Source organism: Copadichromis virginalis, linkage group LG1 (genome assembly GCF_057382275.1).
Source record: "Copadichromis virginalis isolate Kocher_CV1m ecotype Utaka linkage group LG1, C_Virginalis_male_GT1.1, whole genome shotgun sequence".
Classification (NCBI taxonomy): domain Eukaryota; kingdom Metazoa; phylum Chordata; class Actinopteri; order Cichliformes; family Cichlidae; genus Copadichromis; species Copadichromis virginalis.
This window is the reverse complement of record NC_140618.1, coordinates 21,960,238-21,986,620: the sequence shown is the minus strand read 5'-3', so window position 1 is coordinate 21,986,620 and position 26,383 is coordinate 21,960,238. Positions and strand designations below refer to the sequence as shown.

The 26,383-nt window shown below is 41.5% G+C and overlaps 2 protein-coding genes across 3 annotated transcripts in view; one reads left to right on the top strand and one right to left on the bottom strand.

Moving 5' to 3' along the window:
- Positions 1-1,490: 1,490 nt before the first annotated feature.
- cyp2r1 (cytochrome P450, family 2, subfamily R, polypeptide 1) lies at positions 1,491-4,966 on the top strand. The gene is made up of 5 exons (XM_085454673.1): positions 1,491-1,762; positions 2,494-2,635; positions 2,741-3,373; positions 3,491-3,820; positions 3,985-4,966. Exons 1-5 carry the CDS (start codon positions 1,526-1,528, stop codon positions 4,200-4,202), a joined length of 1,560 nt encoding a protein of 519 aa, XP_085310799.1. The 5' UTR covers positions 1,491-1,525; the 3' UTR covers positions 4,203-4,966.
- Positions 4,967-9,350: 4,384 nt separating this feature from the next.
- pde3b (phosphodiesterase 3B) overlaps positions 9,351-26,383 on the bottom strand; it is a 46,112-nt gene continuing 29,079 nt past the window's right edge. Inside the window, exons 2-16 of one of the 2 annotated variants that reach the window (XM_085454652.1) lie at positions 22,093-22,143; positions 19,972-20,220; positions 19,619-19,770; positions 18,864-18,964; positions 18,541-18,760; positions 18,341-18,426; positions 18,027-18,190; positions 17,351-17,485; positions 16,838-16,949; positions 16,601-16,714; positions 15,421-15,620; positions 13,100-13,303; positions 12,767-12,928; positions 12,154-12,412; positions 9,351-10,652 (exon numbers count right to left, since the gene is read on the bottom strand). In XM_085454652.1, coding sequence (XP_085310778.1) covers positions 10,450-10,652; positions 12,154-12,412; positions 12,767-12,928; positions 13,100-13,303; positions 15,421-15,620; positions 16,601-16,714; positions 16,838-16,949; positions 17,351-17,485; positions 18,027-18,190; positions 18,341-18,426; positions 18,541-18,760; positions 18,864-18,964; positions 19,619-19,770; positions 19,972-20,220; positions 22,093-22,143 — 2,412 coding nt within the window. In that variant the 3' untranslated portion in view covers positions 9,351-10,449. The remainder of the gene's footprint in view (positions 10,653-12,153; positions 12,413-12,766; positions 12,929-13,099; positions 13,304-15,420; positions 15,621-16,600; positions 16,715-16,837; positions 16,950-17,350; positions 17,486-18,026; positions 18,191-18,340; positions 18,427-18,540; positions 18,761-18,863; positions 18,965-19,618; positions 19,771-19,971; positions 20,221-22,092; positions 22,144-26,383) is intronic. The other variant, XM_085454660.1, reaches the window with a different exon arrangement.

Sequence of the window (26,383 nt, the reverse complement as noted above, 5' to 3'; positions counted from 1 at the left end):
GCAGGTGCCCGGACAGAACATTGTGAACCAGACACCATACACTACACGTGCAGGTCGCATCTGCAGACCCAACCCAAGATACATGTAAATGGAAAACACTAGGATGCCTTAGGTGTAATCAGTTTGTTATCAGTATGTTGAAATATGATGCTTGCTATTTGCATTTTTCATAACTGCTGTTATGTTAAGGTGTGGGGTTACTCCGAGCAAAAAAACATTGTTAAGTTAAAGTTGTGTTAGAAGCACTGTTTAGAAACTTGTGAGTGAATTAGTTTTGTTAGGTGCTACCAGCTAAATGGGGAGGATGTAGATCATTTTGATCACCAAGCAATATTTGTTTGTGCAGACCTGCCATAACTGTGGGGGACTAGTCCAACCGGAATAGTATGGTGGGGGGAGTTTTGTTCTTCCGGTGCGGTCTGTGTGTTTTGTCGTGTGCTGGAGTACCATTAAAGTTTTACAGCGGACTAACATCGAGAGTGATTATTGGCTCGTCGCATCACACGAGAGTGCTACACCTAGAAATGCCTTTTTAACCAAAACCTTGTGTTTTAAAGTACTCCCAACATTTAAAGGAAGCGGCCATAGCCACAGTCCCCAGCTATGAATACCCAGAAACTTGCACAGAGCCTGAACCGGTACCGGTCCGTGAGTCGTTTGGTACCGGGCCGCGAGAGTTGAGGCTCGAGTGTGAAATGTATGGTTTTCAGGGTTTTTATCGGTTTTTAGCGTTATTTTGTTATCGTTTTTTATCATTAACTCGGTTTTCCTGGGTCTTTTCACGTGTGTTATGAATAAATCTTCTTTTTTTCGGTACCGGTACTAGTTTTATTTTGTTGTATTTATCCGCCACACTTTAAAGGCCGGTCCGTGAAAATATTGTCGGGCATAAACCGGTCCGTGGCGCAAAAAAGTACATGCTGAACTTCAAATAAAAGCTGACAAAGAGCACGTACATCTGCTTCATTGTAATTTGGGTGAAAATTACCAAGAAGTCTTATTTTGATACATCATACTCGTGCTCTATAGCATATTCTATATCGATAACTGAGAGACATCTGCAAGCTATTCAGTTGCATGTGTCCATATGTTCACTAGTCTCTTCTACTGTAACGTCATAGATTTGAAATGAATTTAGATGAAATTAGTGTGTGACTGTTTTACATCCTCTTTTATTCACATCTTCGTCTAATCGAATACATTTACAAATGCATTTCACAACCATAAGCTCTAAAGCATGTTCACAACCAGTAACGAGAGGATGAATTGCAGTTGTATGTTGCGCTACCTCCCCTGGAAGTGAATGTATAGTTGCCAAAACTCCGTGTAATAGCCACCGAAATTCTTCGGATCATTGATCGATAGTTGAACAAAGTTCAGCCAAAGTCACACTGATTTTCTGACCAATCTTAGCCTTAGAGGCGGGGGATAGAAACGTGAAAGAAGATACATGTGCGCTTCGGTTGCTCAGAGACGAAGCCGAAGTCAGCAGAGTTTGTTTGGTTTAAAAAAAAAAAAAAAAAAGATGATTTCAATAAAATCGCCGTCTCTGACGCCGGTGCCCTGCGCGCAGGCTCTGCTCGGTGTGGGCTGTTTGGCTTTCGCCCTCCTCGCGTTCATGCTGGTTCGCCAGCTCGTCAAGCAGAGAAGACCTCCTGGTTTTCCTCCCGGTCCATCTCCCATCCCTGTGATAGGCAACATTTTTTCTTTAGCCACCGAGCCGCACGTCTTTCTCAAGAAGCAGAGTGAAGTTCATGGACAGGTAATGCCCTTACGCGCACTTTATGAATCTAACGCTTTTACTAGTTTGCAGCGTGTACACCCACACCCACACACCAAGAGAACAAAAGAGACTCGCCTTAATGGCCTGGGAACAGCTGGAAAGCGTACAAGTCAGGGCCTCCCCCAAAACACACACACACATATGTATGTATATAAATATATATAGCGCTATTTCTACCGACCTTATATGACTCTCTTGGAAAGGTGAATAAAACTCATAATGGCAACCTGGTAGTTTGTACGTCAGTTTATTTCAGAACACAAACCATGTCACAAAGCTCAGATCATCTCAAACTGGTTTCTTGGACATGACAGTGCGTTCAGTGTACTCGCGCCCCATACTTAACAGCCACCAGATCTCAATTCAATAGAGCTCCTTTGGTGGAACAAGAGATTGACATTAGGAATGTGCAAACAAAAAATCAGAAGCAACTGTGTGATGCTATCATGTTATTGGCAAGGTTTACCAAAAAAGTGCCCACTGAGTGTGTGTATTATAAAACCGTTTGTCTCTCTATTGAATACCAGGGAACTCCTTCTCTAGTTCAGACAGCCACTTTGGAAAGAACAGACCAGCAAAGACTTGCAAATGCAAATACATTTGTCTAAAAATAGTACATTCCTCTAACAGAGGCTTTAATGTGGATAGAAATGTGTGTGAAGATCTAAATGACTGCAGTGACTGCTAATAATGGAATTCACACCTTTCAGATTTTCAGCCTTGACCTGGGAGGCATCTTGACTGTGGTGTTAAATGGATACGACTGTGTCAGAGAGTGCCTTTACCATCAGGGTGAGGTGTTTGCTGATCGGCCATCACTACCTTTGTTCAAGAAAATGACCAAAATGGGCGGTAAGATGCTTTGATATAACAGTGAATGCCGTTTTTTGCAATCTAAAAAAATGTTATTTTGATTCAAAATGATTAAATTCTGTTTTTCTCTTCCAATGTCCAAAGGGCTTCTTAATTGCAAATATGGCAAAGGCTGGAACGAACACCGCAAACTGGCATGCAGCTCTTTTCGTTACTTCGGCAGCGGCCAGAAACTCTTTGAGAAGAAGATCTCGGAGGAGTGCATGTTTTTTGTTGATGCCATCGATGAACACAAGGGAAAGCCCTTCAACCCCAAACATCTTGTGACCAACGCAGTGTCCAACATCACCAATCTGATCATTTTTGGCCAGCGTTTTACCTACGATGATCGCAACTTCCAGCACATGATTGAGATATTCAGTGAGAATGTGGAACTAGCAGTGAGTGGCTGGGCCCTCCTCTATAATGCCTTCCCTTACATTGAGTATGTGCCCTTTGGGAAACACCAGAAGCTCTTCCGCAATGCTGCTGAGGTTTACAACTTTCTACAGGAGGTTATAAACGGTTTCTCACAGGGCAGAGTGCCCCATGCACCACGCCATTATGTTGATGCCTACTTGGATGAGTTGGAGCAGAATGCAGGCATTCAGGGGTCTTCCTTTTCTTATGAGAATCTCATCTATTCAGTGGGTGAGCTCATTATTGCTGGTACAGAGACTACAACTAACACTCTGCGCTGGGCCATGCTCTACATGGCTCTGTATCCCAACATACAAGGTCAGTTGTAGTAGAAACCCCCAAAAATGTTTTTACTTCTAATTATTTAGTCTGAGTTTGCTCTAAATTTAATGGTTATATAATCTCACCTAATAATCTGTGTTTTTACCTACAAAGAGAGGGTGCACAAGGAGATCGACAGCGTGCTGTCCAATGGGAGGGCGCCCACTTTGGAGGACAAACAGAGGATGCCATACATAGAGGCTGTGCTGCATGAGATTCTACGCTTCTGCAATATTGTACCACTTGGGATTTTCCGTGCCACGTCCCAAGATGCAAAAGTCAATGGGTACACAATCCCCAAAGGGACCATGGTGATCACAAACCTCTACTCGGTGCACTTCGATGAGAAGTACTGGAACGATCCTGGTGTTTTCTCACCGGAGAGGTTTCTGGACAGCAGCGGCAATTTTGTGAGGCGCGAGGCTTTCCTTCCATTCTCCTTGGGTAAGGCTTCGTTTCTCAAAACCAGCATTAGCTATGATTGGTTAAACCAAGTTATTCCTCAAAGACTTTCCTGTTTATTTGCAGACTTGAGATAATTAGCCAGATGCAGTGTGTGTGTGTGTGTGTGTGTGTGAAAAACTAACAGTTTTTTGTTTTTTTTTCAGGGAGGCGTGGGTGCCTGGGTGAACAGCTGGCTAGAATGGAGATGTTCCTCTTTTTCACAACTTTGTTGCAGAGGTTTCATCTTCAGTTCCCTCCAGGAACTGTCCCAACTGTCACTCCCAAGCTGGGCATGACCTTACAGCCCAAAACTTACTACATCTGTGCGATCCGCAGGCAGCAGAAAGTTCCCTGCTCTGGATACACTCCTTTTTACAAGTAGTCAGGTGAACATTTTCAATGGCTTGTTTAGCCATTATGTGTTACACTACTTTGCACAACAATGCAATTGCGTGATAACTTAATCACTCTGAAGTTTCAATGCATTGCATTTTTCCAAAGCATCATTTATGGCAAATACGGCTGTACATCTGATTATTTAATCCACTTTATCTAATTACTATTGCTTCTCTTTTTTTAAAATGAGCAATATGCATGTTTGCACAATGCTCTTTTTGGAAACAACTGGTGAGGCAGCAAGTGATGAAAGAACATCCTGGGAACATGAGTGTCATATTGATTCAGTTCTCTGAGCTCAGAGACTGAAATATCTGTGAACCCTGGGACAGTAGCAATGAGTAGCTTATATGCCAGTCAATGACTTACAGTATGTGCACCTGTGGCGGTTCAGGATAGCACTGGGTCAGACAGAAGACACCAGCAATTTATGTGGGTCACACAAAATGGGATGAACAGTTCGTAACACTGTGTGCTGAAGATAGACGTGGGCCAAGATTCACATCATGTTGACTGACACTGACCCCTTCTCCAGGCATAACGGTCTGTGGAAAATCTTTCTCTTAGAAAGCAAATGCAACCCTGTTTTTTTCTAGAAACTGACGTTGCAACGTTGGTTTCTGTTAAATGGTGCTTCTCAGTATGTACTGAATTTAAGTGGAATGTTAACATTTGTTTGTACTTTATTTGTTTTGTAATGCTGGTGTTTTTGAAGGAGCTTTATGCACATTAATAAAGTATTTTCTAAAAAATTAAAAGACCCAACATTATTCATTTCAAATCTATAAATCATGTTCATGAGAGTGAAAAAGGAACCTGAACATAAACATGGTGCCAAGTGTAAAAAATCTGCCTAATCACACACGCACAGCTACTTGCTGCAACTACCCCTTGTGACAAGGGAGCAGTTAAATTCAGTTCAATTTTATTTATGTAGCAAAAAATCACAACAGTCCCCTCGAGTCACTCTAAATTGTAGGAAAAGACCCTAAAAAAATAGAGAGAAAACCTGCAAAATCAGACGACCCCCACCATGAATATATAAGCAAGCACTTGGTGACAGTGGGAAGGAAAAACTCCCTTTTAACAGGAATAAACCTCCAAGAGCTGAAACCAGCTCCTTTAAAAATGTTTTTCTACCTATAATTCTACTCATAGGTAGAAAAACTAAACAGGCACAGTATGCCCCCTTTGTTAAAGGTGTAGACATTGAAACCATGGAGACAATCCACTCATGAGTCAAATGATTATAAATCAAACTACTAAGATCAAACCAATACATTGAGAGACGCTCACATTTTGTGTACTGATCTTGTGTGGAATTGAAGTGACCTGATCCTTCGTAAATCAAGCATAGTTTGTACATGTACTGTTCCATAAGAGGAAGTGAATACACAGTTGGTATATCTAATGTCTTTAAGGTTATTCTCCTGTTTTTATGGGGTGGCATGGACAAAAAATAAAAAAGAAAATTAAAAAAAAGAAAAGAAAGGCGTATATATTTTGGGCTCACACAGACAAACACAGACACCAATAAAAATCAATGAGAACTGCTGATACTTGAGGGATGGTGTTTTATGACAGCTATAAATAACAACAAAAATCTGTTGCCTCCACAGTGTAGATAAGGGTGAATGGTTACATTAGACAAACGTACGTATATTGATGCTACATAAGGGTAACAACCATTCATTGATGTATTTATGGCACAATCATCAGAGGACACTGTGGTTTGAAGGACTGCACAGCGAGAAGCCAACAAACTTTTACAACTTAATGAGCTGGAATACGTCAGATCAGGGGCTACCGATGCTTTATAGTCCAGCACGGGTCCATGTGAAAAAAAGAAGAAAATAAAATTATGACACGTTTGTCATATTGTTTATGGCTCTGAGTCCACCCGCTATTCTTAACACTGTCACTGCCACTTTGATCCCAGTGGAGTATTTGACACGAGCTGCTTCTCTTTTCACAAATGGTACCGGAGCAATTTTTTTGTGTGTGTGCGCGTTTTGCCAATCAGCTCATCACGGCACACAAATGAATCCATGTAGGTAACGTTTGGCACTAGCTGGGTCAGGTGATAAAGACAGGGACAGAGAGAGACGATGAAGAATATAAGAGTGGTTATGATACAGAACAGACAGACGCTGAAGTTGGAAAAATGAAAAAAGCTAAATCAAAACACCAAGCCCCACAGTTCCACACCTGGAAATAGAAGTAGATAAAAACTTTGGAAACACAAAGGTAATTAAAGCTGCAAGCAGCGTTATGAGGGCCCTCGCACCCCCGGCACGTCGAGCCACTGCCAACACCTCAAACCGGCACGTCCGATGTGATGTCACATTGATGGATTTCATGCTTTTAATCACCAGCTAACATTTCATCTTATTCAACCAGGATTATAGTCATGCCACTAGGTGGCGCTCTAACCATTATTGACAAATAGCATAACAAACATTTCCAAGCTCGAGTCTCATCACACCTGCGACCTTTGGGAGAGATTGGACATTGTGTTTTTTAGTGACAGCAGATTACTGCTTTTTGCGAGTGATTGAAACTCTACGTGCCGCCATGACCACCCCGTTTCCCTGAACGGAAAAAGCTTCGCAATTTAACATCACAAAGGTCTTTAGATTCTACACACTGAAGAATGCTTCAATATGATGAAATCCCTTGGAGGAGTTCGTCAAAGTACGAGGCCTGAAAAGAGGGGAAAATGTTGCCAAAATTGCACATTAATTTTAAAATGGCTGACTTCCTGTTGGATTTGGGATATTGCTCCAAGAGACTTTTTTGTACATCTTGATATCTCCTATAAGCCTACCAGGTTTCAGATTCATACATAAAACACAGAGCTGGGGCTGTGGTTTTGAAATTTTGTAGGGGGCGCTGTGGAGCCATTTTGGGATATTCAATGAAAATGATCACATGACAACAAAGCCTTCATCACATTGGAGGTGTGTGCCAAATTTCAAGCCTCTATAAACTTGCCAAGACCCTCAAGAGCCACTTCATCTTTCATGGTGAACAGCGTTGCCACCAGGGTGCGCCGTTCAGTTTAAAGTCACAATGTTTGCACTGAAGCATCACGAGGGACTGATGATGATATTCACCGCTTTTGAGGTGGCCACGATGAGCCTGTGAAAATCAGTACAACAAAATTAAAGCCATGACATGTCCTGTTGCCACTAGGTGGCGCTGTCCGTATTTCCGACAATGGGCACATCAATCTGTTCAGGGCGGGTCTGACATCATGCCTGTAAAGTCTGGTACTGATCAGACTGGATTTCATTGAGTTATACTAATTTGTTTCTTCATGGCGTGACATCAAAGTTCGCCATGCTGCTGGGGTCACACCCTTTCGCGAAAACTCACAGTTTTCACTGTAACCCAAGACCAACTCCTTAAGGCTTTCCTGGAGAAATTTGAGGCTGCAGATGTCACCCATCACTATACTGTACCCCAAAGTGTAAAACATGACATTTCCTGTTCCCACTAGGTGGCGCTGTCCCTGGTGTCAAATATGGCAGTTGAAATATGTTCAGGGGTGGAGCCTTATCATATGTGTTCACTTTGGTCAAGGTCAGAAAATGTATGACAAAATGAGAGGCAATAAGATTTTCATGGCGAGTCATCGAAATTCGCCGTGGCGCCACGGCCTCATGGTATTGTGAAAACTCAAAAGCTCCGCAATTTAACATGGCCCAGGTGTGTAGTTGACACTGACCAAAGATGAAGCTTATACGACCAAATCCCAAGGAGGAGTTCGAAAAAGTTCGAGGCATGGAAACGGCAAAATTAGAGCCAAAATGTCACCTTCTCTTCCAAATGGCGGACTTCCTGTTGGGTTTGCGTCAATGGGCCCACTGACTTTTTTGTTCGTCTTGGCATGATACACATGTGTGCCAAATTTCATACATGTAGCACAAACGATGTGGTCGTAGGGCTGCATTTTACAAGGCATAGGTGGCGCTGTAGAGCCATTTCCCAGTGCTCATATGTAAAACCATTAAAATACAAAATTTTTCACCAGACCTGGCATGTGTGCAAAATTTCATGAGTTTTTGAGCATGTTTAGGCCCTCAAAAAGGCCCTTGTTTTGCCTGAATAATAATAATAATAATAATAATAATAATAATAATAATAATAATAATAATAATAATAATAAGAAACGGAGCAGATACAATAGGGCCTTCGCACTCTCGGTGCTCGGGCCCTAATTACAGGATCGCAATGTACAATATGTCAGCTGTGTGTAGAAAACAGATGCATTCATTTGATTATTTTAAAAATATATCTTTATATGCACATACTCTTTTGTACAGCGGCTAAACACTTGTTTGGTATTAAAATGTGCACATCTGTATCTATTTTGTGTCTTTAAATATTACTATCTCAGTTTGCACTGCTTACTTAACATTTTCTCCAAACAATATGATTCAATAAGGTGAGAAAGGAGCTAGGTGACAGTTCTAACTTCCCTTTGATATAATGTCTTATTCTAGTGGAATGCCAAGAGTTCTTTAACCTTCCTCATGGTAGGTTAGAATATATATTTATATGTATATATATAGAAACAAAACCAAAGTGACATGAAACTTTGGATCCCTTCTTTGCAAACTGGCCAAGTCATAAGTGTGAACAAAAGAGAAAAGTTTGTCTATCTAAGGTCTGCATTTAGATACTGTTCTGTTAAAATGAGAGTTTGAATTTTAAATCATTTTAAAATTCAATTAAAAAAAACCCTAAAAAAACCCAAACACACTGTTATAGCATGTGTGCATGATGTGCTGCTGCTACAGAAGACACATTTGCAGTCTGCTGACAACCAAGAAAGGCCTTTCTCCAGTGAGATTGTAAAAAGGTTACGCAAACAGTGTATGGATGGCCAAGAGACGGCGCAAACCGCATGTCCCTCTGTCACAGAGGATTTCTCGAGGATTGCTTGAATTTGTTTGTAGTCGAGTTGTTCATTGAGAGATTACAAACTACTTCAGTCACCCAGATTTTTAATCTTCTTACGTTTGAAAGTGTATTTCATATTAATGACATAAACTCTTGCAAAATAATTATTCAACTTTGCGTGAATCCTGAGTAACCTTTAAAAAAATACTTAGAATCAAAAAAAAAGGAAAATGAAGAATCCATTCATTGAATCGGCACTCCTGATCTGAATGCGACATGTTAAACACCAACCAGACGACATTTCACTGATTAGAAATCAACTGTTGCTAACAGGACAAACAAACATACATACAAATTACATAATAAAATAATTAAAAATGCGATCTCTTTCTCCCTGCTCATTCTCTCCGTCACATTCCGGACAAAAATGTTCACACATTCAAACGAAACAAAGGACAGAGAGAGAGAAAAAAAACAAAACAAAATCCAAGAAGACAGGTGGTACGCATGAGTAAAAGCATCAAAAATGATGCATATATAATGCTATTAATCAGTCAACATTTCAATACTGTCTCTGTGACTGAGTCTGATACAGTGTTTCGTGTCACCAGCAAGGAGAGAACTACACAAGCCTAGGCTCTGGGCCAATATGGACTTAGTAAAGGTTCAGACAGGCACATTTGCTATATATATGTATATATATATATATATATATTTACATATATATAATTCAAAAATATACCTGACATTGAAGCTGAAACAGTTTCAGTCTCTTGTCTTTCCTTTGGTAAAGGGTATCTACCACTTCATGATGTCATTTGCTTCAGTATGTTTCCTCTACCTTTCCTTTTGAAATACACAGAAACTGTTTTTGTACCTAAGGGAGGTGGTAAGTGTTAAGCGCTTTGCATTCAAGGCAGCATCACAGCCAAGTTACCATGGAGGACAAGTTCATCCTGGACGTCAGTCCACGCTCTTCTTTTTCTGCACCTTCTGCCTCCTCAGTCCTGGTGCGTTTCTCTGGGTGCACTTGACTCTCCATGGGGTGAAAGTGCATAGGAGTTGGGCCCCCACCGTTGCAGTAAGGATCCGCTCACAGTAGTAAGGCCTTTTTGTTTCTCCAAAAACCACGTGACTGCTTAAGCATTTGAGTGTCAGCACAGTGAATCTTTCAATATGTTTGTGTGGGCGTGTGTAAGAGAGAGGGAACGTGTGTTTTATGTGCATTTGTCAAATGTTAAAGTCGGTGAAAGGCAGGTGGTTGAGGGCCTCGTGCCCTTGTACTGCCTCTCCTTTTCTTGTCCACGCGTCTGCTCCTCTTGCTGCTACTGACGCTCCTCCCCTTCTTCCTCCTCTTGGATGACCTGGATGTCATCTGACGGAGAGGTGGGCAAACTGTCTGGCTGCTGCTGTTTGGCAAGCTCTTTGCTCTTATCCTCCTCATCGATGACCTTCTTCCACACCTTGTGGTTCTCTGTCAGGTGCTGCATGATGCTGCAGAACAACCTGCGCCGTTTTTTCCTCCTTCCTACAACAACACCAAAAATAAAAAAATAAATGTGTTTAGGGAATTCCACACTGGTGTAACTGTAACGTAAACATAAATGATTCTTTATTTTCTCAACACATCAACCGACTCCCCGTCTGACCAGGGTGGGAAATAGTCAGAGTTTGGTGCCCTGATCATAGACTGTAATTAAAGGATGGACACACAGTGACATCACTCATTAGTTTGTAAAGTCCCATTTATAAGCCTTGATTATTTATTTTTAAAATTTCACCAGACATCACAGGTGGAGGTGGATCCAACTAAGAAACAAGAAACACTGGCCACTCTTATGATTTTTTAAAATCACAACAAACAAATTACATAAATAAAAACAATGTTTGATCAACTAATTATAAAATTATGTACTAAATAAACATCAACATGCCGTATGACTTGAAACCTGGGACTGAGACTGTAAAAGTTTCACAAGTGCTATAAATTACATTTTACTTTCATACAGATGGTCTTTAAGAGAGTTGGCCCCTGCTGGCTATCAGGACGAATGAGATATTTTGCATTGCTTTAACTTTTCAGACCTGCAGGCTTTGTTGATATATATACAGTGTATGAAACTGACTGTGCAACCAGGAATAGAAATAAATGCAACAATCAATGTCAACTAGGAACATTTCTGAAAAAATTTTGAGTGTGCAATTAGATAATAATTATTAGATAATAATTACTGATATAATAATTATATAATTACGATTTGAGTTAGTAGCAGCCAATACTGTTAACAGCTTAACAGCTTAGAACAGAAAGACAGACAAAGTGGAAGTGCTGGTATAGTTTGGTGTAGGTATAAACTCCAAGTACAGCAAAAGTTTTAGCACTGGTTAGCGTAAAGGGACGGTTTAGGTTGGTAAAGACGTTGAAAATAAAGAAAAAAATCATTGCCTTATCATACAAGGACTGTCAGCCTAACAAAACGCATTGGCAGCAAGAGGAATCTTCTAGTGCAAAACACTGAGCAGACAGAGGAAGTTGGAAGCAGTTAAATTTGACCAAAACAAACAAAATCGCTCTCAACTGTAACAACTATCATGGAAGCATGTAATTTTCTGTCTGTATATATAACAAAGTGACAACGGAGACTGAATGAGTTGATTGTTCTTCAATGTGGAGGGGGTTTTTTTGGACACAGTTCTATGCGAATTTCAGGAAAACTATCAAACAAATCGGTACCAGGAGTTATAGCGTGCTATTCTCGACACAGTCACTTTGATATAACTTTTACTGAGGTTTTCTCAAAGCTACACAAGGAGTACAAAATAGTACAAAAGTGCTAAATACTTTAGACTGTTACACTAAATTAACCAATTAGCTTAAAAACAGGGAGAGGTAAATATCAAAATGTCAGACGAGTCAATGTCATGCCGTTAACAGTCACATGACCACAAAACCCAAAATACTAAGAATACCTGTCTCATAACGACACCTGAAGTGGCTTTATTTAAAATTTGTGGGTACCACATCTTACTTGGTGCCAGCTCTTCTTCTAGCTCATCTTCCTCATCTTCATCTTCGTCTGTTTCGATGTCCACCTGGCCCTCTTCGTCATCATCATCCGACCCCTCTTCAGTGATCCAGTGGCCAGGAAGTAAGCCAGCAGCATCGTAGGAGTTACAAAGCGGTCCTACAATGTGTGTGATGAAGGACTCCTGCAGCTTGGCCAACTGAGGGGAGGAGCGGTCCATGAAGGGGCTGATGGGTAATCCCAACCTGGATTCTTCATCTCCCTGCAGATTAAAACCGCAGATTACAGACATTTAGAGATGAGATTTGATATTTGATACAAACTATATCACAATCAGAGGAACAGAAAGCGTTGCGCAGCTCTGACTTTTTTCCTCGTATGACCATGCGCACACAAAAGCAGATTTGACACAAATTTGAAAGGTTTTTTGAGTGTTGATATTTCTTGATATTTCTTCTTTCCTGGTTTCAGGATCAGTTTTACAAGAGGGTGCACTCTCATTTTACAAAAAAGTTCAAATCTTCTAGAAGGAAATGCTTAAAGTTTAATACAGAGATAAAAATCTATGATCTATGATAACTAAAAACTCTCTGCAGCATTAGCACGCAGTCTGTACCTGTTCGTAGAACTCATTGACGATTCCTTCTGTCCATTTGAGGTGCAAGTCACGGACTTTGGCTGGTCCATTGATATCTGCCAACTTTATGCACACTTGGCACACCAGCAGTCTATCGTTCTCGTTGGTCCAATCAATTCCTGGACTGTTCACATCGTTCACCTGTTTACAAAGATGGATGCCTTAGTACAACTTGTATCGTAGACTCATTATGCCATGTATTGCTCAACTGATTTTGTTTTTTAACTTAACAACCTCTCAATGCTTAAATCAATGTTTTGCAGAAAATTATACTTTTTGTAAGCTGTCTGTTCAAAATAATTCATCTCAGACCTTGGAATTGAATTCAGCCAGGAAATCAAAGTGCTTCTTGAGGTCTGTGGCCAGTATAGCCTCGATGACGAGGAAACGAAAACGCTTGAATTCCATGTGATCCAGGTTGACGAGGAAGTTGAACTCAGGTTGGGAAAGGTAGAGGCTCCAGGCAGATGCTGCATGGTGGTTCTCCAGCACTGAGCGGTCATTGTACAGCACAGCCTACAGCGCCCAGGAGGACAAAAGCACAAGGTGTCAAAGTGGCACACTAAAATGATTCCTAAAAAGTTCTAAAAGGTTAATAATAGGGTTGCTCGTGTTGTGCGTATGAGCTGCATAACTTGTATTGTGTATAAAATCGCAAAGGTATTGATTTTTAAATCCCGGGTGATCGTTCTTGAGTTATCGTGTTCACTGTTTAATAACAAAGTCCTTAGATCTCAAGGTCAAAGGTCATTGTTATTCAAACTAATCCAGACTCTTAGTAGATTCACCTATTGCATCAAACTGTCGACAAACTGTCAAGTCAGGTGATGGAGAAGTGATCATTTTGCCTTGTTCTGCAGCCACAGTACTTGTGCACTTGGCAGTCAATGAATCGTCCATAAAGTCGTCCGTATAACAAAGTATTGTAGAGGCAAATGTGAGGCCATCATTCTCAAGCAGCTAAAACCTGGCCTAAACCGGATCATGCAGCAGGACAATGTTACGAGCAAGAAAAAGAAAAGAATCAAGGCGTTTAATGGAGCAGTCAACGTCTAGAATCAACCTGACTGAAATGCAGTGGCAGGACCTTTGAGAGAGCTGTGCATAAATGAATGCAAACCTCAATGAACTGACACAATGCTGCAAAGAAGAGACAAAATTCAATGATTCAGAGGTGGTTCTATCAGCTACTGAATCGTGGGGTCACCTTAGGTTTTCACATTCTGGTTCTGCATTTTAGCCTAGTGTCTGTTAAGTAAATAATGAGACAGTGTAATATGTCATTTTCATCTTAGATCAATCTTAGTATGTAAAACTTTTACTGTGACAAGCAAAGGCGCAGACACAGCTGAAAACATCTACTGGTTGAAAGGTATCAAATGATAACAAATGTTAAAACATTTGATACCACAAAATACTTAAGATCCTTTCAACAGACATAGTGGTCGTCAACATCGTTAGCAATCAATAGGTCCAAGGTTCTTTTCTCCTTTTCTTTTAACTCACTTTCCTAGCACGAAACCCAGACAGAGTGAGCGCTATCGCTGGACATGTCGTCAAAATACAATATTTAAACTGGGGCAAGTGGTTAACTGTTTCATCGCTCATTTACATAACTCACCACCAATGAGGGAGCATTAACTGGCCATGTGGTGACAAGCTAATCTTGCACATGATCTTCATTTGTAGAGATAACTAAGGAAGTCTCAGGAAATCAAATAACACCTCAGCGTAAAATAGCCTGTCAGACAAGCACAAGTGTGGCTCGTGTGTCACGCAGCGGTGATGTAAAGAAAAGTTAAAGATTAACTGAAAAACCGGACACTAACTACATAAAGACAAACCACAAAAAATACCACGTGAGGCAATCTGATACCGAGGTGCATGCAAGTTAAAATTTAACATTATGCTTACATTGCTGCATTAGCTGTAATGCTATCTCTAGTGTAGGAACCTAATGTATCTGATGTTACTATATTGCTAGTAATGTTAATATAATAAATCATACATCTTATGTCCAGTGGCAGTAAGTATTCCTTGGGGTGGAATCGGAGGAATGTAAAAGTAAAGCCACACAATATCCGTCGGGTGACACTTCAGGGAAGCCCAATCAATGCTGCACAGACAGCCATGTGAGTTTCTGTATGTACACGAGGCTTGTCTCAGGCCAAGTGTTGATATTTGCTCTTGGGCTGTTGGTCTTCAGGGAAAACAGGTTCCAGCGCCTTTCAGGCAATGACCATCAACAGCCAGTGAGTAATTCACCCTGCAGACTTTGACATAAATGTATTTTGTACTTTGTTTTATGGAAGATACTGTTAATTTCCACAGGAAGCCTAGAGGACTATATAGACTGGCCACCAACTCTGAGTGTGAGACACCATATCTAACACTGCTGTACTAGCAAACAAAGCGCAGGACAAATACTAAGTGATTTATCCGCCTAAATAGGGGTGTAAGCTGAGTAAGTATAACTAATAACAACATTTTGTATACTCTGTCTTCACCACTCCATTTTTAGCAATCCATGAAAATGGCACTTTGCCTTAACCCATATTTTGAATTCATATTGTTATCCTCTGTTTCTGTTATGTCTGCAACCCTCTGAAGTACAAGCAGAAACTGTACGCTACCTGAGGTGCATTAGTGGCTACTAGAAAGGCATTTGTGCGACCAGGGTGGTCATAGTCGTGCATTGCAGCTGCTACATAAAGGGCCATGAGCTCCAGGGCAGGGATGTTCCAGGACAGGCAGCCATAGCTGTCATCTGAAATTGAGGAGCTCTTGGACGAGGCGTAGGATATCCTGCCTGGAGAGATTCCACTGTCTGAATCTGGAACATAACAAACAAGACTGATGAGTCTCAGCAATAAAAAAAATCAGACAGATTACACTTTTAGCTCTTTTGTAATTAAGCAAAACTAAACTGGAGCTAATGTAAAGGTCTCCATACACCTACATGCACACGCACACACACACACACACACACACACACACACACACACACACACACACACACAGCGTTCTATGCCAGCGTATTCGCTGTTTTAGATTTCATTTCCCAGATCACTTCCATTTTCTCACTCCCCCTCTCCTTATCAAATGACAGCTGCTCTGGCAGCAGTGGGTGCACGTCAGTGGATAAGCCTCAGATAATTTCTAATAGAGCTTAAATATCATCTGCAGAAACGAGCCTGGGAATCTCTGCCATTTGAGCCAAACCATCTGCTTTCTTTAAACCAACCCGTGAGGAAGAAACTCTTAAAAGCATCAAGCAGCAGTAACAGTGCGGGCACTTCCAAAGCATGCACACTTTAGCTAAGTTAACACAACAAGGCTAATTATGTTTAGTTGGCTGTATTTTTTTTTACCAGAACAGAAAAAAATGAAACTTAGAAGACCAAAGTGTTTCTGCATGCTAATGACATTTGAAATTTTTTTGCAGTGTGAGGGAATCACTGGGAGTCAATGTTGTGCGACCATGTGTTTGGACTGCAAACAGCATTGTCTAGAGCAGCTTTCGCACATGCACTACGGCCCTGAACTTTTCAAGACACGGAGTGAATGTAAATGAATGTAAATGTTCAATTCAGGCAGATCAATCGCTGACTTTACCCCGAGACCTATTAGTACAAAGGTCGGATAATATCCGACTGAGCGCAAATCCAGGCCCTGTGTCCTGTCACCTGCACACTCTACCCCGGTGCCTCCCTCTGTCTAAACCAAATGGCAGTATTTCCAGTGGAGGAAACTGGTATGCATGAGAAAAGTGATTTATAAGATTATAATGTAATAGTACAAACTGTTGTTTACCTGTGTCACTCCCAGTCACATGCTCACTGTGGATCTGCTGGAACCCAGGGATTGGTCGAGTGGTCAGGTACCAAACAGCGTGCAGCACATCAGTAGCATGTACCCGATTATGATCTGTGTGTTTTTAACCATAACAGTTTAACTTAAAAATTATTGTGCTTGATTATTGCAAAAATAAACATAACCATGTATAAGATTTTTTTTTAAGTCTTAAACACTGCACAGCGCAACACTCACAAGGAATGTCTCTGTATCCATTTTCCAGAGCACAGAAGTATGTCATGAACTCCCTCACAGGGATCTTGAAGATCTCAAAGAGACACATATCCTGGAAAAGGGTGTATGTCACCTGGGGAAAGAAAAGGCAACTTTACTAAAACACCCATCCGAAAACAGGAAAGCCAGCGACATCACATCAGTTTAGTGCTACAGTAAAACAAAGTAGATTCCACAAGTAATAAAGTCCACAGTTGGCTCAAACTGAATCATACTCATAATCATAATCAGTCATAACTTAGGGAGGAGGTACCGGAGCATCCAGGCTCCACTAGACTGCTGAAAATGTATGAAGCTGTGCCTCTGGAGCACCTCTGCTAATTCTGGTAATCAAAGTTTACGAAAAAACTGGACATATTCACTTCAGACTAAAAGGTTTAAAGTCTATCCAACAGGGAAAACAATGGTCATTATATGCTACTAACAGAACTGCTTATCAGATATGTACATATTGGGTTTGGAGTTGTTACTAACATAGCTTAGGATCCTTCCGGTCTTCCCTCCTGTTTTGTCCACCAGGTCAAAAATCTGGAAGTTCCAGGTGTTCATCCTCTCCATGAGGGTCTCGTGTTCCTCAAGCATAGGATCTAGCATAAACTCCTGTTCATCCTGATGACACAAGATCATTAGGCTCACTATAGACAAACAAACAACAAAACAATGCAGTATTTTCCTTCTGATTCTGCAGCTAGCCTGCTGACAGTTTGATCAGAGATTTGCAAATATTTTGTTTGCTGGTCACCGCTAATGTACCCTTCTGCTGATAGCAGGACCTCGCATGGCGTATTAAAACGGTGCTAAACACCTTGCTTCGTATCTCCGATAAACTCCCAGGAAGTTGTCATTGAAGGCTTTTTACAGCTTCTTTGGGCATTGCATGGTCTGACCTTGGGAGGAATTTGCTGAGATATCTGATCCTCGAAAGCCTGAGCAATAAGACCAGTTTTTTGGTCTGACTGCTCCAGACCAAAAAACTCCCCAAACGTCTCACACTTGTTGATGATCAGTTCTTCAAGTGCATTTGATTAGCAGTATCTGGCTGCTAATCACCCTCTTAACTTCTACGGGAACAGTGCACTTGTGTTTTTTTCACAGGTTGTTCTCCGGTCGATAATCACACTGTGAGTAAAAGCCCTCTGATTAAGCTCACCTCTGATTCCTGAGTCTGCTGGTCTGTGCTCGTGCTCTTCTCCTTCTCCTCCTCTGTCAGCCTCTGGTTCCCCCCATCGTCTGGGCACCCATCTTCAGACACATCCATCTCCGAACTCTCCTCCCTGATCAGAGGTTCTCCTATGAACTCTGGTCCTTCCCCTGCTATGTATAAAAACACAATGTAAAACCACCCAGTAATGCATCACATGCAGAGAAAAACATTAGCACCTTACGCAGCTTATAGAAGTTTTATATTTTCAACCCTAAGACTCGAAACTGTGCCATTGTTCCATAACATCTAACTATATGTACCTGAGCGTCTCCGCTGAGCCTCAGTGGTGTACGGTTGATGGGATTCCCCTGTATCACTGTTGCCCTTGAGCATCTGACGACCACAGCTAATAATCACAGACATAACCAAATGCAATCCATCATATATCTTAACGGCAATCGCTGATAGACTGGATAAAAGATGACAGTGTGGCGTGTCTCTTCAGTTCTGCAGGTCTCACCTGGTGCAGAGAGGTAAGGCGGAGCTACGGAAATCAGGGGAGTTTACTGTGTAGCCCAAGGGTTTATGCAGGTTCAGATTTACACTAGGCTTCGTCAAGAAGTCAGCCGTGTCTGGGAACTCCACAGGCAATCGAGGAACAAGGGATGATGAAGAACCTGTGCCTACAGTGGGAGGACTGTGGCTTGGAGAGGTGACGGGGCTCAGGCTCGGTGATGTGCCTAGAGAGAATAAAGGGAGTGCAGGAAAAGACAAAAACAGAGTCAAACATGAGTAATAAACAGACGTGCAGTGAGTCCGAGGAGCTTTATATTTAAGTCTCACCTGCTCTCCTGGGCCCCGCATGGTATGTGAGGGTGACAGAGGAAGATCTCTGCTTGGGAATGGTGAGCAGGTTTGCATTAGGCCCATTGGACAAACCTGAGCTGCAGGACAAAAACACATATATTAAACACGGGATTTATCAAGAAAATATAAAAAGGGTTTCTTTTTATCAGATGTTATGCATTATCCAGACAAAGAACAACAGTTCAAGGCTACTCTGGCAAGCCAATCACGTTACACTACAGAAACAAAGACAAAAAAAGGTGCCAACATAGCCAATCCTCTCCTGCCATCCAGTGGAGACACACGGTAACAGGCACTGCACCCCACCGTCACTATGGTAATTCAAACCAATTTTGAAATGAATTTATTTAAAGCTTCTAAACCCATTTTTAACACTGAAGTGTTATGCTATAATTAATAAGTCCATTTCTTGATTGTGCATCAAAGAATAGATTTGCTAGTCCTTGGTTCATCGAGGTAGCCTTAGTTAAAGAAGTGACAACTGTACTAAAAGTACAGTGATTTATTTACATTTGGGTAAAACTATCACTGCACTTACTTTTCATGATAACTTTCATTATGACTTTCTGGCAATAAAAGGAACACGTTAGATCCTGCAAGAAAAGCAATTTTATCTGCTCCAAAACAGGAGAGATTCAAGTAAGAGATAAATAACGTGCGCTAGCAGCTCTACAGATACTCTTGTGTTTCTGCAAGGTGGTAAGGTAGACGGCTGAGTTTGTGATGAGTACCTGATCAAGTTGAGGTCAGGGTGGGGTCTCTTGCCGTTGTTACGTTCCCACCGTAAAGAGGCGCAGTCAAGAGAAGGGAGTGTGGAGGATGCAGATGAGGTGGAGCTACGCCTTGGCTGAGGGGTGGGGAGGCTGTTTCTGCTGTTCAAACCCTGATTGGTGAAGAAAGATCCAGTGATAAATATATGTTTTATACAGTAACATTAACATCATAAGTTAACTTGGCTGACTATTTGAAACTAGTAATCAGTTTTATGGCTTCAGAACTATTTCCCATCACAAACCAGTGCTGGTTAAAACTATTAATAACTGATAAGGGACTAGTTTTGTGCAGTAGTAACACTTGTTCCCACCTTAATAGGTTTCCTATCACTCCTCTCTACAGAGTCCTCCACCTCATCGCAGGAGTAGAAACCTGGAAAGGGGGTAAAAGGGTTGACCCTGGGGCGGCATGAGCCTGAAAACGTCCCCATGAGGCTGGAGATGCTGCGCAGAACTGAGATAGTGTGTGGAGGCAGCGACGAGTCCATGAGCAGGTCTGACACCAGATTCCTGGCCTCGTTGATGACTGAAAGGTCCACACCGTTGCCGCTCACTGCACCCTGTTGTAAATGCACATACACTGCACAGGTTAGGGAGCAGAGCTGCAAAGGCAGACATAAAATGACAGTTAAAAGTTTATGGTTTGTGGTGTCTAGTAGACTCCTGCTGGAGTGTGAGTACTGGTTTATGGCAGATAGGTGGCCAGGAATAGTATGAGGTTTATAATCGCGTTCTTTATTTCTTCACGCTCTCTTTTATAAATTCCACTTTCCCATAAATTACACATAAACTGTGCAAAAACATGAAGAAGGCATTTTAAATGATTCTGAATCCGGTCCTTGACGATTTTGGTTTCCACTGACTGTTATGTCTTTGTGTAAATTGCACAATGTACATCAACTTTATATACAGTCACGTGATAGATAAAGATAACGTTTTCACAGGACTCTATTCATCACTGTAAAAAACTAACAACCCATGACTCAGCCACTCATAGGTCTACTTTTAACAGCAATAACTTGAAGTTATCGTTTTCTTTATGACTTTATCCATCTCTTACATCATTGTTTTTTTTACCCACTTCCTTTACAGCATTGCTTCAGTTCAATGAATTTTGGGCATTTGTGCACCCACAGCTCCTTCAAAGTCACACCGTTTCAACCAGGTTGATTTTGGACACCTTGATGCTTGTCTCTTCAGCCATTCTGCTGCTGCTCTGTTTGGGATTATTGTTCTGCTGTTTGGCCTATTTTAGGCTGAGCTTTAGCTCTCAGTTAAATGGTCTCACATTCACTGATAATTCATTGTCAACCCAATAACTGCAAGGTGCCATAATAATGTGGCTGCTAAATCATCAACCCTCCACCACCATGCTTGACAGTTGCTTGTGTAGTGTTTGTGTTGATGTGTTTGTGTTTGGTTTTCCCCAGATGTGGTGAAATGTATTACAGCCAAACATCTCTACCTCGGTCTCATCTGTGGTTTGTTCGGATGCAGTTTTGCAAACCTAAGCAATTTTCTTCTTAGAGAGAAGATGCTTTGTTCTTGCAACCCTTCCAACGAAGCCGTACTTGTTCAGTCTTTTTGAACTTTAGCATTTAACATGCTAACTGTGGCCTGTTAAGTCTGAGATGTAGCTACTGGGTTTTTTGCAGTTTCTTCAAGCATTTCACGCTCTGACCTTGGGTTGAATTTCCTGGGATGTCCACTCCTGGAAATCTTGTGGCATTTTGTAACACACACTTGAATGCTCCAGACTAGAAACTAACTTCTTCTAGAAACTTCTGCGTTTCTGGTGCCGCTCACACTTGCGTTTACATTTAATCAAGTACATTTGATAAGCAGCACCTGACTGCTACTTACCCTCTTAGTTCCTATGGATGGACTAAGGGTGTACTTAGTTTTTCACAGAACTGCAGATCTGATGTGTAATTTAAGTGTTCCCTAATTGTTTCTAAACACTATGTATTGTTTCCAACTTCTTCTTCCACATGATTTCTATTTTCTTGTCTCCTTATCCCTCTTCTCTTCCTCTAGCCTTTTGCACAGCAAGATAATAAAAATAGTGTACGTGGATGAAAACACACTGTCTAGACCAGAAATTTGGATTATTGAAGTGACATGCTATTGTCTAAAGTGAAATCCCCAAAATTGTGAGCGCAATCTGTTACAGGGTTTTATCCCTTCTTTTTTTTAGAGCAGATTTCATATGAAATGCTGTTGTTTGTGAGACACAAGAGCAAAACCTGACGAAAAGGTTGCTGTATGAACAAAATGCGTGTTTTAACTTAACGCACTAAACCTGAATTACTCTCTGTGGGTGGACTACAGACTGACTATCTAAAAGAAACTATATAGGCAGTGTGTTTCCTGAATTACCCACAACCTTAAACCCTCATAAACATGCGAGCTAAACAAAGCACAGCACTGACCTGATACTGTGGTTTGTACCAGTGTTTCAGATCCCAGTCCCATAAGATCATCTGAAAAGAAGAAACAAAGGAAACGTCAGTCAAATGTCATCTTTGTATGTTGTGTGTTTATTTATAAAAGAGAATATGAAATGTATCTACACAGATGGAGCTCGGGCTCTGACCTATGCTCCACTTTGAGCACAATGCTTTATGACCTTATAGAGCAGGCGCCGGTGGGCCACAAACAGACAGCTTCTGCTCGTCTGTTCTTCATGTTATCTAAACATTAAACACAACAGTGTAGTCGCAGATTACATTAGGGATTCCCCGTGCCACAAAATACAAATTTTACTACAGGTATGCTAATGCAGTCTGCCTGAGTGACGGCAGACAGAGGCCTCTCACTGAAAGCAAAAGCAGAAAAGCAAACCACGAAAACCACCAAGGTGCGTCTACAATAGAGCTATGAGATCTTATCAAGCCTCAACTACGTCAATTAGAAGCGCTATCTGTTGGTAACTACAAAGGAGCTCTCACATATTACAGAGCTGCACAGTCAAAGTGCTGTGCAAGTTGTTTAACAGTATGTTTCAGAAATAGCCTAAAGCTTTATGACAGCATATACAAATGTAGCAATTTGTAAGTATTTGAATTTAGTTATCCTCTTGCACATTTTCTGTTTTCCTAACATTTCAGCCATGCACTTTATAAAATATATGCATATGCATTTCTGGGTAGCATAACAAATCACAACGTGAAGCTTACGAACTGGATAAATGTGTGCCAAAAAGTGAACTTTCATGTGTAAAAATCCAGACATTAAACATTTCTTTTGCAGCACCAGCATGCAGTCTCACCCCGCTCCACAAGAGGGAGAACCGCAGGGGAGTATGCCTCACACAGAAGCAGCACAAGTCTCATCTGATCATGTAAACACGCATGCAGCCATGATACCATCAGACATAATTAGGTCACAATCAGCAAAATCAAAAGCAAATTTTTATCATTCTGAAATATTACTGTTACACGGGACTGAGCAGAGGAACACTGAAAAGCAAAAAGTTTGCGTTTTGGCACTTAAATGCCAAAACTAGCTATTTTACACTATATTTTTTACCAGCTGCAGCATCATTTGTTGATTATGTCCATACAGTAATCTATTACTAAGCTTGATAAATAGATCAGTAGATCCATGCCATCTCCTCTAATCACTGACTGTTTCACTGATCAAAGTGGGATGATGGGTGTTTGTCATCAGCATCTGTACAGTGCTGCCAAACATTTAATATGGCAAATAAGCCCTGCCATGGCAACCCGACATAGAGGCCAGCAAACAATGCTCCATACACCATGGCAACGAGATGGCGGGAGACAGCCTGAGGACAGAGTTGTTGGCCTTCTGCTTGTTTACAGAGAGAAATAGAAGGGCCGAAACAGAGAGGGAGATGGGTAAAAGCTGAAGGAGCGGATGCCATTAAAGCCGGGATGGAGAGTAAAGGGCTGAGACCTACAGCGAGAGAGACAAAAAAAAAAACAAAACATGTGTACAAAAGCTGCCAAAACCTCACAGTTACACTAGTCTCTTCACTTCTCTCCTTCTCCTCTGCCTTACCTGAGCGCATAACGCACAAGAGCACGGGCTCCTCCGTGATTCTCGCTAAGCTCAGAAACAGGAATAGCTGGATGAATCACTGCTAGTGCCACAACCGGTAAAGCTTGTGTCAAGAGGCACGTGCTCCTTGTGCACGTGACGTGATAAAAATCTTTCAATGAGCACGAAATATTGTCTCCAGCGACGTCACGAAATCATAGCATGGGGAAAGAAGCACAATTCAGCACACGTAGACACCTTTACGCAAGCAGCCGCACAGGCACAGCAAAACACAAGTGAAATGCCATTCACCTCTTTCACCATCGTGCAAGCATTGCAGCTATACTCGTCAAAAGTATTGTGCAGCATGGATATAACACGTACATGTTTATCCTTATGAAACAGTAATACACCGATAATAAACATAGTTAATATAGGTAATATGCAACTTTCCCTTCTAATTTTAAGTACATTTTGATACAACTTATACTTAAACGTGCTATGACAGTTTTTCACATTGTGGTAGAGTTTTGTTTTGTTTTTACTCAAACTAATTAAAAACTAGATTTGAATCAAACTAAACTAAACATGCTTGCAGCTTAATTTGACTTTTTCTGACATGATGCCGATTATGTCAGACCACCTGCTTATCTGATTAATTTAATTAATCAACACATTTTTTACGTAGGAGCAGTGACACATTAACAACTGAACATATCGCCTATATGAGGATTATTTTATCTCCAGGACGGAAATTATCAGACGCACGCATTTTTAACAGTCAACTACGGGCAATGCAGGACATATGACGTCCACTTGCTCGCTGTGAATTATCCGGATAATCTTGCATTGTTCTCACATGGAGTTTGTACTAGGGAGCTGCCAACTGACGTCTCCAGAGTTTTTGAGCTTCTCTGCATGTTTGAAGATGGCTAGAAAGCGAGCTGTACAGATAAGAACACACATCAAAACACACTGGCAAATACTGATAAACATGGCATAACATGAAATGTGAAAATAACTCCTCTCACAGGTCATAAATATTTCCTAACAGGAGTCAATAAAACTGTGCGGGCCATTAGGCCTCCGGCTGGTTACACCTGTGTGTCATATTAGCTGGGCTGTGTGGCGCGAGAGGTGCTAGAACTGATAAAAACATGCTAATAAGAGTGCGTGGGGAGGGCAGAGAAACGGTATCAATGGCAGCCAGACAGGAAGGGCATTTGCATGTAGAGGAGCGGGGCACTGCTGACGTCAGTGTGCAGCGACACACACAGCGTCAGCAGCCCTCTGCACATGCACTTGCTGATAATGAGGGCTAAGCTCTGGCTGTCAAGACCTGCAGAGGGGGACAAGATGATACAGCCTGATTGTTTTTAAGACTATATTCAGGAAAAAAGTGCAATAGGGGTGGGGGGTGGAGGCACATCCTGAACTGACAGAAGTGTGCCTGTAGCTTAGTGTAAGAGCTCAGGCAGGCTAAGGAAGAAGCAGACTGGGATTAAAAATTGTCTCTGAACTTCTGACCTTGACAGACTTGCTACAAGGCTTTATCCTACATTCAACCGCAGATAAACTGGAAACCTGTGTGATAAAATATTTTGCTTTACTAAAATTCTTCAAATTTAGCATGCATTACATCACAAGGACGGATTTTCTAATTGCACTTTGTAAAAACTCAGCTGGACAGCCCACAGGGCCAAAGACTTTTGCTGGTCTCAACAGCAGCCCCATAGATCAGCAAGTCCAATGGGAAAAATCAGGGGCCTCCAGATGGCCAGGCCGCCTATGGCTGTCACCAGTGTTGTCAGGGCGACCTGGCAAGGCCATGGAAAATTCTTTGACTGTGGAAAGGAGCTCGTTCAAAATGTCATTCCTCTCTTTCACACTCATCTACTACTTCACTGGACCTGGAATTGTTCAGCGCGTGCCTTGCGCAAGCAAACATCTGCAAGTGTCCTTTGGAGTATTTTTAAATACTATAAAACCCGGTTTCTTGGTATTTGTATATATCAGACAAACTGTATTCTACTACAAAGAATACAAGTAGAGTTGCTGCATCCACATATCTTAGACTCATATTTTATATGCAGAAAAGACTTTAAAAGAATTAAATTGGTAAACAGACGTCACCAATTCAGTGTCTGACCAAAGATGAAATATGGTCAAAATTCAGGGCAGGGATAGCTCAGTAGGTAGAGTGGTGGCCCCATGATCGGAAGGTCGGGGGTTCGACTCCACTGAACGGCTACCCTGAGGTACCCCTGAGCAAGGTACCGTCCCTACACACTGCTCCCCGGGCGCTGCACTGGCGGCTGCCCACTGCTTCACTGGGTGAATGGGTTAAATGCAGAGGAACTATTTCCCTATGGGGACTAACACGCACACTTTACAATTCCCTCTTGTGTTCCTGAGCTGCAGCTTTAAATAATGGCGAGTGTGTTTTTGCAGCAGATTGCTATGAAGGCAAGTGAATTTGACCCTTGACCTTGTGCATATCAAATGTCATCACTTCTTGAGCTATGGCTTTTGTTAATTCACAGCGACCTTGATCTTTGACCAACTGATTCCAATCAGACTGAACTTGAATCCAAGTAAACCTCTGTGCAAAATTTGAAAAATGCTCTCTAGACATTTGAGAGAAACACACAGAAGACAGCAGCTGTTAATTCAATGTCTCACTTCACCTCACCATCATTATCTCTATGCATTTTCCAC